Source organism: Toxorhynchites rutilus, chromosome 1 (assembly GCF_029784135.1).
Source record: "Toxorhynchites rutilus septentrionalis strain SRP chromosome 1, ASM2978413v1, whole genome shotgun sequence".
Classification (NCBI taxonomy): Eukaryota; Metazoa; Arthropoda; class Insecta; order Diptera; family Culicidae; genus Toxorhynchites; species Toxorhynchites rutilus.
Window position 1 is genome coordinate 56,269,679 of NC_073744.1, and position 17,256 is coordinate 56,286,934.

The 17,256-nt window shown below is 35.7% G+C and overlaps 1 protein-coding gene across 17 annotated transcripts in view; it reads left to right on the plus strand.

The window, feature by feature from the left end:
* LOC129762197 (afadin) overlaps positions 1 to 17,256 on the plus strand; it is a 294,629-nt gene that overhangs the window by 266,351 nt on the left and 11,022 nt on the right. For 12 of the 17 annotated variants that reach the window (XM_055760233.1, XM_055760231.1, XM_055760229.1 and 9 more), the window contains 2 exons: positions 16,571 to 16,708; positions 17,065 to 17,191. In XM_055760233.1, the coding sequence (XP_055616208.1) occupies positions 16,571 to 16,708; positions 17,065 to 17,191 (265 nt within the window). Of the gene's footprint in view, positions 1 to 10,106; positions 11,112 to 16,570; positions 16,709 to 17,064; positions 17,192 to 17,256 lie in introns of those variants that run through there. The other 5 variants (XM_055760237.1, XM_055760245.1, XM_055760240.1 and 2 more) reach the window with 3 other exon arrangements.

Here is a 17,256-nt window from a genome sequence, read left to right on the forward strand (position 1 = left end):
TTACCATCTTGGGTCCATTTTTTTAATTTTCTGCATGACTTCTATTTTGTATGAAAAAATTTGAAAAAAATTTAAAAAAATAAATATTTTGGATATTGCAAATTGAATTTTTATTTTGTGAATAAAAAAAAGAGTACTAATTTTTTTTCTCAGTGTACATTTTTTTCATATTCAACCATCAATACTCTATAACTCTTTCTAAGACACTATTTCGGTACAACTCATAGTTTTTGAGATATAAATTATCAAAGATTTCTCTTACTCAAATCGATACGCCCTTTTCAAAAGTTACGCTTGAGTCAAAAAATTCCCAATTGCTGTGGAAAACTCATATTTCCTCTAACCCAAACGGAATACACACTTTCATTCGAATCAAAAATACTTTTGTTTTGTCATTTGTCGATTTCATTTGGAGTTACTCAAAAGAGTACGAAGTAAAATCAACCCGCAAACGGACTATTGTTCAATCAGGTTGTGTGATAGCGAATCTTGTTCAACAATTTGTAATTTACGAAGACTTCGCCTCGTTTCCGATGCGGATGTCTTCTTGAGCCAGCCAAGTTAACTCACTCAATTATTCTCAGGGTCGACTAGGCATGTTTGTCTTGTCGATGTGTGGTGAACTACATCCTATAGTCGGTTATTGATGGCGCAAGCGATTCTATGTTCCTTGTGGTGAGTAGCGAGACGTGAGTGGGTTAAGAGAAACTGTGAATCTGTTATTGATGATTGTTGTATTGATGTGGTGTTGTTGTGATAGCACAGAAGTCAGTTGAGACTCACAGATTTGAACTTATGATCGTTTGCGTTTGCTGAAAAAGCTGTCTTCAGTCATATAAATATGATAATACAAATACTATTGTGTATTTTATGCAGAGGTATATTTGTGATAAAATGTCCATGTTTGGATATGCAGTCGATTGAAGACAGAAATATTTCTTAGTTGTTTAGGTTCGTTAGTTCTTCAATTTTTTGTTATTTCATTATTGAATAGCTTAACGCATAACCTGTGTCGGCTTTCCGCGATATGCTGCGCTATGTTTTCGGTTCCCAACCGGAAAGATGGACGTCTTCGGCTGCTATGGCTTACAATTCCGACTATGGTAGAAAGATTAGAAGTAGTGGCTGGTCGTATGTTGATGAACGACCTTCGGCGGCCTAGATAGCGATATGTGCACTCCGAGAGGACTTATGCCGGTTTTGTTCACTCGCGACACCTTGCATTCACGGTCGGAATATAACTTCAAAGTGTCAACTAACTAACTCTTCGAGCGGATGCGACCTCTCCATACAAAGGCTGAATGCGAGAAAAAAAAAGGGTTTAACATAATTTCGGGATGCTGAAAACGAATCTGGCATTCATTTTTTATTTGGGACCGTCCATGAAGGACGTGATCCAATTTTTTTGGGATTTAATGGCGCCCTCACCCCGTAATATTCTGTACATTTTTGACGTGGGACTACGTCTAACCGGAATATATAAATAAAATGGTAAAATGAAAACCTAAACACAGAACATGCAGAAAAAAATGCAAAAATTCGAATGCTTATAACTCGAACATTTCTTACGCATCTATCGCAATTAATAAAACGTTATTTTTCATTAGATAAACAATTGAATAACTGTAAAATGTTAAGCGTTATCTAAACGCCCTAACTGCCTCGTTCTGATTGGCTCGATTTACGGTTTCCCCAACACAGCCATCAAAACCAATCAGCCTTGGGGAAATCTGCATTGCAAACACGTGAAAGTAAGGGGACTTTTGCTCTCACCAAAATGTGTTCCCTAACACAGACTTCAAAACCATGCAGCGTTGGAGAAATCGTGATCGAAAATCGTTAATCGTTTAAATCAGTGTTTGCCAAGTGATCCACTCACTGAAAAAATCGCTTTCGTTCGTTCAAATATGATCTTTCGGGAAACATTTCCCCCAGCGGTATTCTATTATTGTTATGTGCTGCAAATCACGACACAAAAGAGAACGAGACAACTCTGCATCGGCTCGCACTTCATTGCACACCAGCATGCAAGCAAAGCTATCATATACGCTTTCAGTGCAGAAAGCTTATTTTCTTCTTTGCCTCTAACATATGCATACCGACCTCTCCATGCATCATGAAACAGCAGGATCATACGGACAACGTAAAGCGAAAGATTCATATTCAGCTAATGTAGCAGATCCTGATTTTTAAGTCTCAGAGAGTGCAAACTATATGATTATTTAGCTCGATAGAGGCTAAGGGTAGGGTAGTCAGATTATATTTTCCATTTTTAACGCCGCTATCCCTTGAAATGTGTATATTCATATAGACCGCATAGTTTTACTAGCAACACCGCTCCAGTGAGAAGCAAAAACTCTCGCGTTTTATCTCTTTTCCCATTCGCTGCTCTCCGCAAATGGTGACGTAATGATGACGTAATTTTTCTTGTATCATTTATTGCTTTACACTTGTCTGTGCAGTGGGTTTCGCTATAGTAAAATGAGACGATATATGCGGTTCAAACTTGTATGCAGGCTTCGAAAATAGTGTGCCATGTTTGATACAACTCGAATATGCAAACAACAGTCTTCGTTCCTCTCTTAGTTTAATCACTAAATGTTACAAAAGTGATTGCTGAGATTCATACAAGTATCTGAATGATCCTCTCATATTTGGTTATATGTTCGTGAGAGTTTACTTGCATGACACATTGTGTATCATTTGATTTTGATCGAAATCCAAACACTGGTTAAAATCGAAATCGTTACATGCAAGTCGGGGTATTTTTGTCTTCACTTCAAATGCATGAAGCGTGGGGAAATTGGCATTGAAAATTAATGCAAGTCGGGGGTATTTTTTGTTCCGACTGAAATGTGTTCCCCCAAAACAGACTTTAGAACCAAGGTGTCTGGGGAAATTGACATTACAAATTCATGCATATCGGGGGTATTTTTGTTTCGACTGAAATGTGTTTCTCTAACACAGATTTTAGATCCAAGGAGCGGGAATCGACTTTGCAAATATATGCAAACTGCGAGTACTTTTGTACTCGCTTGTAGACTGGAATATGTTTCCCTAACACGGTCTTCTAAACTTAGGAACCTGGGAAAATCGTGCAGATACTAGAGGTAAATGAACTTTCAAGTTTAAAGCCTCTATAGTATAAAAAGTAGAAGTTGAAGTTGTTGATTCATGCAACCCAAGGGTACTTCAGCACCCGCATGTTTTTCTTGCACTCCGAATAGTGTTTTACAAAAGCGGGTACGAACACAACGCTTTGCTTCGGCCATTCAAGATTGCATTGAAGGATATGCCTTCATATCTTCTGCTCACTGAATTTCTACGCATGCCATTTGATGATTAGGCAAAATGTTGATAACCATTTGCTGCGATAACGCCTATTGATTAAACAATATGCGTTCGACGTACATGTCAAAATCGAAACTGAGTGCCTGAAGTTCAAGCAAGCAAATTCGCGGTTCAGGAAGTACGTACACTTGAGATGCAAACTTCAAAGGGAAATGTAAAATAAAATAATCTTTTGATAATCCTTCCGTTCACATATTTTGTCCAAGGTATCATACCAAACATAAAAGGACTCTTATTAAATTCACTTGTTACGAAAAAAAAAATCTATCACAATGCATGAATTGAATTCCGGAGCTGTTTCATTCAATCAGAAATTTAATCAATACAAACAAATGATTGCTTAGCTAAGGTAGTTCCACGTCAACCTTGCGATTATGTCATAGATATAACCCACTCATTTTTTTTCATGTAATTTTATGATCTTTTATCACAAGCAACCCTATTGGGCGTCCTCCCCATTGAACAAAAGATCACGTAGTTTATGTACGAGTCCTCAAATCAAACATAATCTGCTATAAATATAAAAGATTTTCTTTAGATTACAAATTAAGACAATCTTTATCATCTTCTTCTTCTTCTCCATAACTGTCATTAGATTCATCATCTTTTTCTGATTCAACAATTGTTTTTTGCAGTAGAAACACTACTTCATCTGGAAGTTTTTACAATTATTTTCTCATTTTCAAAATAAGTGTTTACTACTGGATATGTGGAGATCAGAAGAAGATCGACTATATTATGATTAACATTTTCTCGAATATTTTTACGATTAAAATGTTCTTGGGGATAATTAATTATTTTATTACTCTTCTCTTGAGACTCTTCGGTCATTCGTTCTATAGGTAATATTGCGGTTTAAATAATTATATACCCATGAAGTAAAATTCTGTGCATAGCAGTAGTCATATGGTATCAAGAGAACAGATCAACGTAACGTTTTGCTGTGTCGATATAGCAATGGTATTTTTTTTTTCCTAGATCTATCTGCTTGGAGCATGAAATTTCTATAATAAAAAAAATGTTCATCAATAGATTGTTATTGTTTGGGTTCAATTAAATCCTAGATGAAATATCAATATTAAAAAAAATATGGTAAAAATGCTGTGTTCATTTGAAAATTTATGTTTTTACTTGAATTTTGTATGTAGTCAGAACCGTGACAAACTGCGACAGAAAAACTTCTTGGATGGTATTCTACAAACAATCACTTTTTTTCATTAATTTTTTGCCGAACCTCATCTGATGAAATTTTACAATATCTAATGAAAAAGATTTATTTTGAGTAGTTTTTCGAACTTTTCCGTTTACACCAAAAAAAATCCAAGCTATCTTTGAAGCAGCAGAGCGTTTCAATATAATGTACTTTCTTTCTAAAAATTACGAAAAACCTCAATATGCCAGTCTTTAGAAAGGTCGGGAAAAAACAGATTAGATGATATTGCGCCCAGGGTTGCCACATTAAATTCTGTAAAATTTTCTGAAAAAAATCTGCATATCTGTGTTTTAGCGAAAAAAAATGTGTATAAAAAAATAAGGAAACAAATGAAAATTAAGGTTCATTTCCATTTTTAATGTATTTGTTAAAGTGGTATCAATACATCAAAATACATTATAAAAAGGTTTTCTCATAATCCTCTGAATCGGATGATGTTTATACATGGTTTTGTCGAACTTTGCCTTCAAATTTTTTCATCAATTTCATTCATAAAGCTCCTCCTTGAGCCGATACATAGTTCTTCGCTTTCAAAATAGAGTATAATTGTGGGTGCCAACCGGACTTTCTGGACTTTTTTTTTGTTGACATTGTAAAGCGAAAATATTCATCAACACACGCTGATGGGTGTTATCAAAAAGTGTTTTACAAACAACCTTTTTTAAAATTTCTCGTCAGACCTGTTGACATCCAATAGCTGGGACCAAGTTATATCTGAGTCACTCAAATTTTGTCCCATAAGATGAGTAGTCTGAATTCGATATCCAAACTTGTCTAATATCTACTTCAATGAATTGAGGAAATTGGCGCATCAAATTATTAAGGTTTGATAGTTTGACGAAATTTTGAGAATCGTTGAATTCAAATCACTTTGGTCTCACGAGTTCAATATAGAAGTCAAGACAAATCGATTTGAAGGTCCGTTTCCTCGCTGCATCCAATTCTTTTTCAGCTACTTCTGTATCGATACCAACGTAAACATCCTTAGGCTTCTTTAGAAAGTCCTCAAAATCTTTCACATCAAGGTTAGCATCAGCGAACCGTTGCACGTAGCTCTCCAAACATAAGTTACCCAACGTGATCAACAATAACATTCTTATCTCATTATGAAATTCGCAAAATTGAGAACATTGATTGAAAAGTGCAATTGACGTTATTGATGAGCGGTAGAACAAAGTTTAGGTACAGAATAATCGGTTCAGTCATATGATCGTTGAAATGAGTGAATACACGATTGACGGATTGATTATAGTCATACTTAACTTGGAACGAAAAGAATAGTTTAAGCTCTTCAAATCGCTCAAGATTTCGTTTAAAAACTGCCTCCAACAAAAGCCATCACTTTGCGTTGCGTTCAACATTTGTATGAATCAAATTTCAAAAACTGACCATGTACATTTTGTTTATTGATCAAAAAATTACCTGTGCAAAATTTCAGCTCAATCGGACATGCACTCAAAATTTCAAGTCCCAAAAAGTCGATTTTCGGCCAAATTTTTTTTTTCGAGATGACACCAGATCTCGACGTTTCATGCATTTTTCAGTCATTTGGCATCGAAAAAAATCGATTTTCCAAACTCCTTACTCCCCCCTTGGTAGATTTTCGAGGTTTAAAAAATCAAAACATTGACCGCTTTGAGGCACCCCTAAATCATGTCCGATTGAAATTCGATAATGAAATTTTTCCCATACATTCATTGCCACCCTACTGCCGTTGGAGGCATAAGTGTCACATGTTACATTTCAACATTTTTGAGGTTTTGATGCCTAACATCATAGTTTGATACGTAGTTTTGATTTTTTTTGTCAAAACATGAGGTTTATACTAGAAAACTCGAAAAAAAATCGAAGTCATTTTGTCACATTGTAACAAATGGAGGCATATTTGTCACACCAGAACAAATGGACGCATATTTGTCACACCGAAAAAATGAGACATAATAAACACACATACTAACAGTATTTATAAAGCGCTGCTTGATTCACCCTAGGAACCGTCCATAAATTACGTCACACTTTTAGGTGTCATCAACTTTCCACGTGAATAGTTTAGGGGGAGATTGGTGAGTGCCGACACAATCCAAACAATTTTTTAAAAATCTATATGCAAGGTTGTACGCGGTAGGAGATGAATTTTTCTAGGGGTCATCCACATTGAAGGCTACGTGTACATGAAGGTTTAAGACCCTCGTTCTCTTCCGTAGATATTGTCAAATGTTCATACAAAAAAGAAATGAGATAAAGGAGGAACCCATAATATAGAATATTCTTTTTCTTAAAAGAGATTTATAATAATTGTGTTGTATTACGATAGCATTTATTTAAAGAAAGTAACAAGTACAATGATGTAGATTACGTTATATTAATCAGAAGATTGTTGCTTCGTCGGAATATCGATAAAAAAAGATTTTTCCTCTTCAGTAACAACAGGTAGAACCACTTTCAAAAGAGAAGTTTTCTTGTCTACTTCAACTCCTCGAGGAGAATTTTGCCAGCGCACATTATCCGTAATAGAGAACGAATCTTTTTCAACCAACTTAAGTTGCTTCTTAGAAAGCAACTTGCAATATTTAAGGTCTTCGCTGTTGATATTGTCCGTGTATTTAATTTCATAACGGCCTTTTTCAAACATCACTTTACGCATAGTATCCACGTAAGGGCGAGGCTTGCACTGATTTATCGTATACTGCGAAACGGTGAGTTTAGCTTGGAAAAAGTCAGCAGCTTGCATGTCAAGTACGTCTACATTTTTCTTAGCATTGCCAACCGCTGACTTGAAGTTTTCGAAGGTGACGATACGTTCATGGCGCATTTTGGATTCAACCGCTGCATGGAAAGAGTCAGCGGCCATGAACGTATGTCCTGATTCGAAGTATTTGAAAAATATTCGCTTGACCTGAATTTTGTTACTGTTTATTAGCAGGATAATGTGCTGAAACAAATTCCAGTTCTTGTTCTGCGAACTGCAATTATCCAACCAAAAAGTAATGCTCTTCAGGTCAGCGTACTTCTTAATTACTTTGAAAAAGCAACTGAGGATTTCATTGGCTGTGCGACCATTAACCGACTCTGGCCAAATGCACGCAGACACTGGAAATGCTTTTGCGTAGGCGCCAACAGGTGCAAAGCTCTCATTAAATACTAGCAATCTTTGTGAAAAAATTACGCTCTTGAAGCCATCCAATCTTGGAAGTTGTATGACCTAAGGAAAAAAATATTAACCTTAAGAAATGATATTCTACATCTAAGAACTTACTTTTTGCAAATCCACAGAGAAAACTGCTTCATCAGTCAGTACTTGGTCACCATCAGCTCGATAAGACAGTCGTGATTCCTTTGCGCGTTTAAGGTGTAGTGCATACTCAGAACAGTCGGAGCAACTACAATCCTTGATTTCGGAGTGTCCATTGGCTTTGTTGCGTTGCTCTGCAGCAACGCACGTCTCACATTCTTCGTGCCCGAGCTTAACAAACGAGACGTTGTTTTCTTTAACAACTCTACAATACAACGAATAGCTTGCTTTGGGGTTTTGCTTGGCTTCGTAGTCCTCGTATAAGGACTTCTCGGTCAAATCCGATGGCAGATAAAGGCGGTTTGGAGCATGTGCTCGCCGATAATGGGAGATACTTGGACCATATCCGAATAAATGATTTTTGATAGCCTCGCGTGTTTTCTTATCTCTCTGATATTTCCCACGTCGGTCTATTGGAGGTCCGTCCCGAGCTGCCTGGATACATCTGTAAATCACATTACTATTTTTCAAATAAATAAATCATGTTAAAATCACAATGCTTTCAAAAACTTACCCACAATTTTCTCGAAAACCAATCGTGTTGAGAAAAAATTTTCTGCATACAGTGACGGGGTCACCGCTTGAGCTCGGAAGAGTACATGTAACTGCAAGCTGTTTAACTAAATCCGTAGACACTTTTCGGCTTCGGCGCCGTCTGACAGGTGTTAGATGAGCATGCTGCCGTATTAAATTTCCTTGACCAGCATGGTCCAGTTCCCAATATGTCTTGTGGAACTGTAGCCTGTCATCTCGCGGAAATTTCTCGTTGCACTTTTTGATGCAACTGCAGTTTTCCAGAATGGCCGTATGCGACCTTCGCCGTTTTTTAGCCGAGTCCTCTCGTTTCCTTTCTTTTTTAGTTTTTTTCCCGGATTTCCTCTGTGGCCGCACCTCTAAATAACTACAAGAGCTATCCGTATCACAGCTCTGAGCCTTGCATTCCGTTTGGTTCCAGTTGATTGTTGTTTCGTCACCGTCTTCGAAACTCGTCTTGGGCACAGAACCTATGCCGTAGCCGCTGTGAGTCGATTGGTCATCCACTTCTGACATCGGCTGCGCTGACAATAGCCGCTCATCTGTGATATTTTCCAGGTCGAACAGGTGGAACTCCTCTTCCGATTCCTCGACACTGGATTCTCCGTACTGCTTCAAATATTCCATCTCTGGTTCCACTTCCGCCGGCACAAAGGATCACAACAAAGAAATAAAACCGTCGCTCACAATATGTCAAACCAATCAAAAACAACAACAACAACATGTGCGAGAATGTTGACAGTGTGACAATTATGCGTATATTTTTCGCTTGGGCAAAGAATTTCGCGGCATAAATGTCACATTCGGGTTTTGATTGAAAAAAATAGGGGAAATAGTTCATTTTGGCAATTTATGAACAAGGCTCATATGATAGAGATAAACTTCGATAGTTGATTGCGTTAAAGTTAATTAAAACAGCGAAATATACCGATTGGCAAAAAAAAACATTTGAAAACTTCAATTGCGTTTTTCTCAATTTCCTCTTTTGTAACATGTGACACTTATGCCTCCAACGGCAGCCTAGTATCTGTATGTATGCACTCCAGTGATGTTCCACTGTGCGTCGGGCCGTAGGTTCACTATGGCTGTTGTAGGTTAAAGGGTTGAAGAGTAAAAACTTTTTCTCACACTATATAACAATTTCCAATTGCATTGCAACCAAAGTATTCTTGCTTTGGGTCTTTTCCAATGTGTATTGTTAGCGAAAACATCGTACCGATATCTGTCCAGCAGAATATATTTTAACGAATTATCCGCCCATTCTTTGAGTAAGGCTTTCAGATGCAGTTATTGATGTCTGTTAGTAGTAGCAATAGAAATGTATGTCGGTGTTAATGTATCGCTCGAAAGATTATGTTAAGTAGTTTTGACGATCCCAACATTATTGGTGTTGCTCTGTAAATGTTTTTTTACTTACATTTTGTAGATTAGTTCAAGCTCTGGATTCTGATCCTTATGTGTCACAAACGAATGTGTCAATATTCAAATAAATTATTGAATGACACCGTCCATTTTTTGAAGTTCGATGACTGACTGTTTCCCACGCCCCAAGATGCCAAAAATACACACCTCTGCAAACCTCTCTCTATCAGTGCTCAAACAGTTCGTTCGTTTTCTTACGAAACAGAAGTTCTGTTGTCGCTACGGTTCCAACATATATAAATATTTCTGATCCGCACCACGGTTACAACCACCCTAAATGACATGTCATTGCAGCCAAACGCACAGAAACACGTCCCACAGCAACATCACCCATCCCAACCGCCTGTACGCTTATCAGAAAACTAATCGAGGAAGATTTCACCCGACTTACACCGAACACCCCGGAGACGGTCACGGCGTCGGTTCAGCAGCAGGTTGATTCCGATTCAATGTCCTACGCCGTTCGATGGTGTGTGGATCCGATCCAGACGAACGTGAACGGAAAAGTGAAAGAACTGACTAAGTTTTACGATTCATTGAGAGATGGATGCAGCAGTACCAGCAACTTGACGAAGAACAAAGGTCTCTCCAGCTCGACCCCCAATCTCAGTAGCCGTGGGAAGGTCGGCGGGAAAGAGGCGGTCGACAAGCTCTCGTCCATCGAGGAGGAAGAGGTTTTGAATCAGCTGAAGCAATGGAGTGAATTCGGATCGATGGGGGAAAACATTGACAAGCCGTGCAGCCTGCACAGAGCTGTATCGTGTGAAGATTCGATCTCCAGTCTGTCCAACGAAGATCGTGGAAAATGCCGATATTTGGACCAGGTGTACGATAGACTGGATGGACAGCGAAAATCTGTTTCGAAGAGCTGTGTCAATTTGAACGAGTACCACGTCGTTGATTATGGCTGGAATGGTCAACCACCGGACGGGTTTCTGCTGAAAAAGTTGAAGTTGTGCAAGAAAAATTGTACGAAAATAGAGAATAATCGCATCAAGTTGAAGTTGCTGTTTACCGGAAGCTGTCCTAGTTTGAACACAGTACAACCCATCACCCATCAGGCGAGGCCACTCAGTCCCTATCAGCCAACACTCAAGCAAACACTTCGGCAGCTGAAGAAGCAGCAAAACCTCATTAAAGTGCTGAAATCGATTAATCGCAAGTGTTCGCCGCCAGGAGCCGCTAGCTGTAAACATCATACCGTCCCGCCGGATGATATTGAAATGCTACCCATAACTATTGCCAGCTGACAACCGCTAGCAGAAGCACCAGCAACAACAACTTCAATGAGTACGAGCAGTATGAGATTTGTGCCGTGAATTAATGCACCTTTTCACGCTGCCTATTGACGAATTTCATGCCTATTTGACTGGCCATTAACAACAACATCTCAGATTGCAGTGAAGCGTTGTGGGTCTAAAGACATTGGTCGATTAAACAACTTTGCATATTCGAAATTTTCGAAAAAAAAATTAGATTCTTTTTTAAGAGGGTCAATTTTTTTCTTTATTTTTTACTAAAGTTTATAACTCAAAAACTATATTATCTTCAAAATTCTGGCCAAAGGATGACATGTAGAAAATTGTTCCAACTTTCATAAAAAAATACATTTTTTATAGAAAAATTACACTGAAAAAAATTATTTAAAAAATTTGAATTCATTTTTCTGAAAAACGTAATTTTGAACAATTATCAAAAAAATGTGAATAGTTCTTACAATTTTCAACAAATCATACATACATAGGAAGATGGGTACATTTACAGGGAGAATGTTTATCTAGCAACATTTTTCTCATTACTTCTTTGAAAAAATACATCTAATCCTAATTTAGTCAAGATAGCGGTAAAGCGTATTCGACAAAGTTTTAGATCTGATTAGAATATGAACTTTTGTTGAAGACATTACCTTTCTATCTTTTATAGTTTCTGGTATACATGGTATTTTTGTATGGAACTCCTGAAAAAATAATGTTTTACATAACATTTTTGGGTGTAAATTCTCGCATTTGATATGTTTTCAGAACATTTAAATTGCAAATTTTGACCCGACCCTCTCCAATTTTTTTGAAACTTGGTACTTATGCAGCCATTCCATGCCCAACCGATATAATGGTTCTTTCGCGAAAAGTGGTAGTTTTGATGTGTATCGCAACACATTTGACCCGATTTATTTTTTTTTATTTTTTTTATTATGGTGTCCATTTCAATTTTAGAGTGATCAACTTTCAACTTTTTCCCCTTTTTCAAAAAATGACTTTTTTCAAAAATTCAAAACTTTTGAACTACTTTAAAAAAAAATTGATTTGGTTTTTGTAAGTATTGATATTTTATTTGTTTTTTGGCTTGCTTTTTCCGCTTTGGACTAGAGGCTGTTATATGTTTTTATATTTTTCTTGAAAGCTGAGGTTTTCTTAGATAGTATATATTACATAGTATATTCTTCTTTTTTTTGTTCTTGAGTTATAATTTTTCAAAGTTAACCAATGGTCCGAAAAATCATTTTTCCCCTTTTTTTCCATCACTAAAAATTCATAACTATTGAACTACTGAACCAGATGATTCAGATGATTGACATATCAAATTAAAGCGTATAAGATAATCTTCTTTTAAAAAATATTAAGCTTTCGAAAAAAAAGAATTTTGTCTTCGTGATTATTAATTGTATTCGTTTTTTTATAGTTTACTCGGTTAAAGATAGAGGGCGCTATCCAGAAATCAGAGAGGTGTTTCCTTTCGTTTTTGAGTTATTATTTTTCAAAGTTAAAAAAAAAACGTTTGTGGATCATCGGTTAACTTTGACAAATCACAACTCAAAAACGAAGTAAAACGCCTCCCTGATTTTAGGATATATTATGAGGTAAAACTTCAGCTCTCCAGAAAAAAATATAGTGCTTTCTATCTTTAACCGAGTAAACTATAAAAAACAAATACAATTATTAATTGCGAAAACAATTTTTTTGCATGTTTACTATTTTTTTAACAACACTATCTCACAGGCTTTAATTTTATATGTCAATCATCTGAATCGGTCCAGTAGTTCAAAAGTTATGAATTTTTGTGATGGAAAAATGGGAAAAAACGGACCATCGGTTAACTTTGAAAAATCATAACTCAAGAACAAAAAATAAAGCCTCTCCAATTTTTGGATATGTTATGTAAAAAGCTTTCAAGAAACATATAAAATATAGCGCCCTCTATTACAAAGCCATCTAAACAGCAAAAAACAAATACAATCAATAATTACAAAAACAATATCAATTTTTTTTTTGCAAGTGTAATGTTTCTCCAAGAAACTAATTGGCTTTATCGTGATATGTTGATCATCTGAATCGGTCTAGTAGTTCGAAAGTCATGAATTTTTTAAAAATGTCAATTTTGGAAAAAGAGGAAAAAGTAGATTTTTCGGACTATTCTAAAATGGAAATGGGCACTCTAATAAAAAAATACGGGTCTAATAGTTTGCGATAAAGAACAAAACTTCCACTTTTCTCGAAAATCTGAGAACCACTATATCGGCTGTATGACCAAAATCACAATTTTCATTACAATATGACCAATTTAAATTACGACTGATTTTTGAAAAGGGCGTATTCAAAATCATTGATCTTTCTTTCAAAAAATCGTAGCTCAAATTCAGATGTCTGATTAAAATATGATGTTTGACATAGTTGTTGGAAAATCAATTAACTATTTAGTAAAAATAACATTCAGAATACACTGTTAAAAATCTTACTCAAAAATTAAATTTAATATTAAAAACTTTTATATCTCGAAACGGTTAAAACCGTTTGTCTTAGGATAAAACTATATAGTTTTGACGTGGGACTACGTCTAACCGGAGTATATGGGGGTGAAATGAAAACCTAAACACAGAGTATGCAGAATAAAATGAAAGTTTCCAAATGCTTATAACTCGAATATTTCTTAATAGATCGTAAAGATTTTTGCATTAGTTGATAGGAAACATTTCTCCGCGTCTATCAAAATTAATAAAATGTTATTTTCAATGAGATGAACAGTTGAATAACTGTAAAATGTCAAGCGTTATCTAACCGTCCTAATTGCCAAGTTTTGATTGGCCCGATTTACGGTTTCCCCAACACAGACTTCAAAATCAATGTGCCTGTGAGAATCCGCTTTGCACATATACATGCAAGTCGGGGGTATTTTTGTTTCCATCGAGCTGTGTTTTCCTAACACGAACTTCAAAATCAATGTTTCTGGGGGAATTGGCCTTACAAATACCTGCAGGTTGGGGGAACTTTGCTCCCACTGACATTTGTTCCCTTACATGGCCATGCCTTACATTACATGACGTTTGTTCAAATTCTTTACTCATGCAGCAAATATGTTGAATTCAATTGAATTCAAAAATTGTTTCATCCAATCAATAATTTAATCAATACAAATAAATGATTATTAAGTTAACGGTAGTCCCACATCAACTTTGCGGTTATATCATAAATATAACCCACACATTTTTTCATATTGAGTCGCATGTAGATTCTATTATTTATATTACTTTTCTTAAATGGTCACAATTTCACAAAGTATTGAAATTTCATAAATTTTCAAAAATTTATATCTCCATTTTGGAGAGTCCTACCACTGTAAGTCAAAAGAAAAAGGGAAGTATTATTTTTCCTGAATAACGAATTGATTTTCCAATAACTTTGTCAAACAACGTATTTTAATCAGACATCTGGATTTTGAGTTACGATTTTTGAAAGAAAGATCAATGATTTTGAATACGCCCTTTTCAAAAATCAGTCGTAATTTGAATTGATCACATGACAATGCGGTCAGCGGTCGGTCGAATTGGGTGGAATTGCTCTATGGGCTATTCATATTTATTTTTTTGGGCTATTCATATTTATTATTGTATACAAAATTCGGAATTAAAAAAAACATATTTTTTAAGAAAATGAATATTAATTTTCAATTTTTTTTTCAATGAAATTTGAAAAAAGTTTGATATTTTTTAATGAAAACTTAAATAATTTCCTACATCTCATTCTCTAACCAACATTTTGTAGGTCTTATAGATTTTGAGTGAATTTGTTTTTAATTTTGTGTTTTTCCAATTTTTTTTAGAAAAATCGTAACTTGAAAACTATAAGACCTTCAGAATATTGGTTAGAAATGTAAGAAATTATTTATGTTTTCATAAGAAAATATCGAACAAATTTTTGAAACAAAATTTCATTGACAAATAAAAATATTTTGAAAATTAAAATTCATTTTTCGCAAAAATATGTTTTTTTTTCAATTTCTGAAAAAATTTAACAAGTTACCCAAACATCGGAAGATGAGCACTTTTATAGGGTTTTTCGAACAACCACTTTTTAATATTTTCTTTGAAAAATTACAATTAATGTTTAACTCGTAAAATTTTTATGTATAAATTATCTCGAATTACATGTTCTGAAAACTTTTTTCTATTTAGAAACAAGTCAAGAACATATCACACGTGAGAATCTGCACACAAAAATGTTATGAGTAAAACATTATTTTATCAGGAGCCTCCATACAAATATGCCATGTATACTAGAAACTATAAAAGATAGAAATGTCTTCGACAAAAGTTCATATTTTAATAAGATCTGAAACTTTGTCGAATACGCTTCATTGCTATCTTGACTCTAAACAAAATTAGGATCAGATGTAATTTTTTCAAAGAAAACATGAAAAAGTTGTTGTTAGAAAAACTTTTGCCCTGTAAAAATGCCCATCTTCCGAAGTATGGATGACTTGTTGGAAATTTTAAGGATTATTTTAAGGAATTTTTTGAGAATTTTTCAAAAACACGTTTTAAAGAAAAAATGCATTTTAATCTTTAATTTTGTTTTCAGTGTAGTTTTTCCGTGAAAATTTTGATATTGATTTTTTTTAATGAAAATTGAAACAATTTCCTACACTTTATCCTTTGGCTAGAATTTTGTAGATATTCTAGTATTTGAGTTATAATTTTTTGTAAAAAATATAAAAATGAATGTGCCCCTTTTCCAAAAGTAGTCTAATCCTTTTTCGAAGATTTCAAGTATGCAAAGTTGCTTAAATGCCCAATGTCTTTATACCCACAATGTTTCACTACAATCTGAGATGGTGCCGCCAACTCCCAAAACGAGTTGGCATGAATTCCGTCTGTTGTAGAATATTTTGAGTATTTAGACTACATTATCGCTTTTCAAGAACTCTGTGAAGCGGGAAGCCGGAAAACCCGATAGTGCCTAGCTTCAGTGATAGCACGCCACTGCTTGGATTTTGTAATTAAAGCTACGTTAGCACTTATGACGGAACACATTCCACTCCCAATCGGCATTGCTTCAAATCGTGGCTAGGAGATAAATTCAACATGTAATCTATCGTATACGTAGTAATTGCTCTGCTCCGTATTTTGCAGCGAGTTGACGACATTCAAAAACTTTAGTAATGTAAATTATTGTACGGTAGTTTGGCAAGTTTCAGTAGTTAGCTCAGATTTACACTTTGCATGCGCAATGAAATTAATACTTTATGTCACGTATTTCCCCTTTTGTTTAACCAACCTTCGATGACAAGCATCTGTAACGTAATACACTAACCCGAAGACTTCCGGTACAATTTTACCAGATCCCAGTGGGGGTGTAGGTTGCGGATGCTTCCAAAGCAGGTGTTCTGAAGCTTCCAAAATTTCGCTAATTTTTATTTGTTCTCGACTTCCGTGTCGACAACTTGAAATCATCGATCGTTCACCACTAATTGTACCATCCAATTAGGTGGCCGACGAATGTCAGAGCGAGATATGACACGCGTAGGCACCAGCGACCTCAGCAAACCACTTGTACCCTCCCCGGCTGGACAGCAATTACCCAACAGCAAATCGGTCCCAGCGTTACATCACGTTGGCAATATTGGTAAGAACGATGAAAACATCTCGTACTTTTGATTCTATTCCTGCAAAGATACCCCGTCCTCGTCGGCTGAAATGCTCACATCTTCGACATACATCCAAGTGTTTTGTTTTGTGTTTGCTCGATAAAATATATATTTTCTTCGTTGTACAATATTTGAATGATGAAAGTCCGAAAATTATTCTTAAGCACACTTTTTTTCATTCGCACGTGTGAGTAGTACAGTCTCACACATTCGTTACACCTCGCAAGCTACTAATATATAACTACACTCCCATAAATCACGATTTAGGAAAAAAACATCGCAGAATATATCGATTATAACGAGAACAAAATAATGAGAGCTTTTGTTATTTTAGGTTCTACAGCTAACAAATCCCGTAGTATTCACAACCTAGCAAGCGGAAACAACCAAGACCAGGGATTCTATCAAAATCTTAGCGTTTATCGAGCACAGAACCAGAGCCACCCGAATCTAGGCGAAAGGTAATAAGCACCCGGAAAAGAAACGTAATCTTTCAAAACTAACCAAACCTCCTTTTCCGATCTTC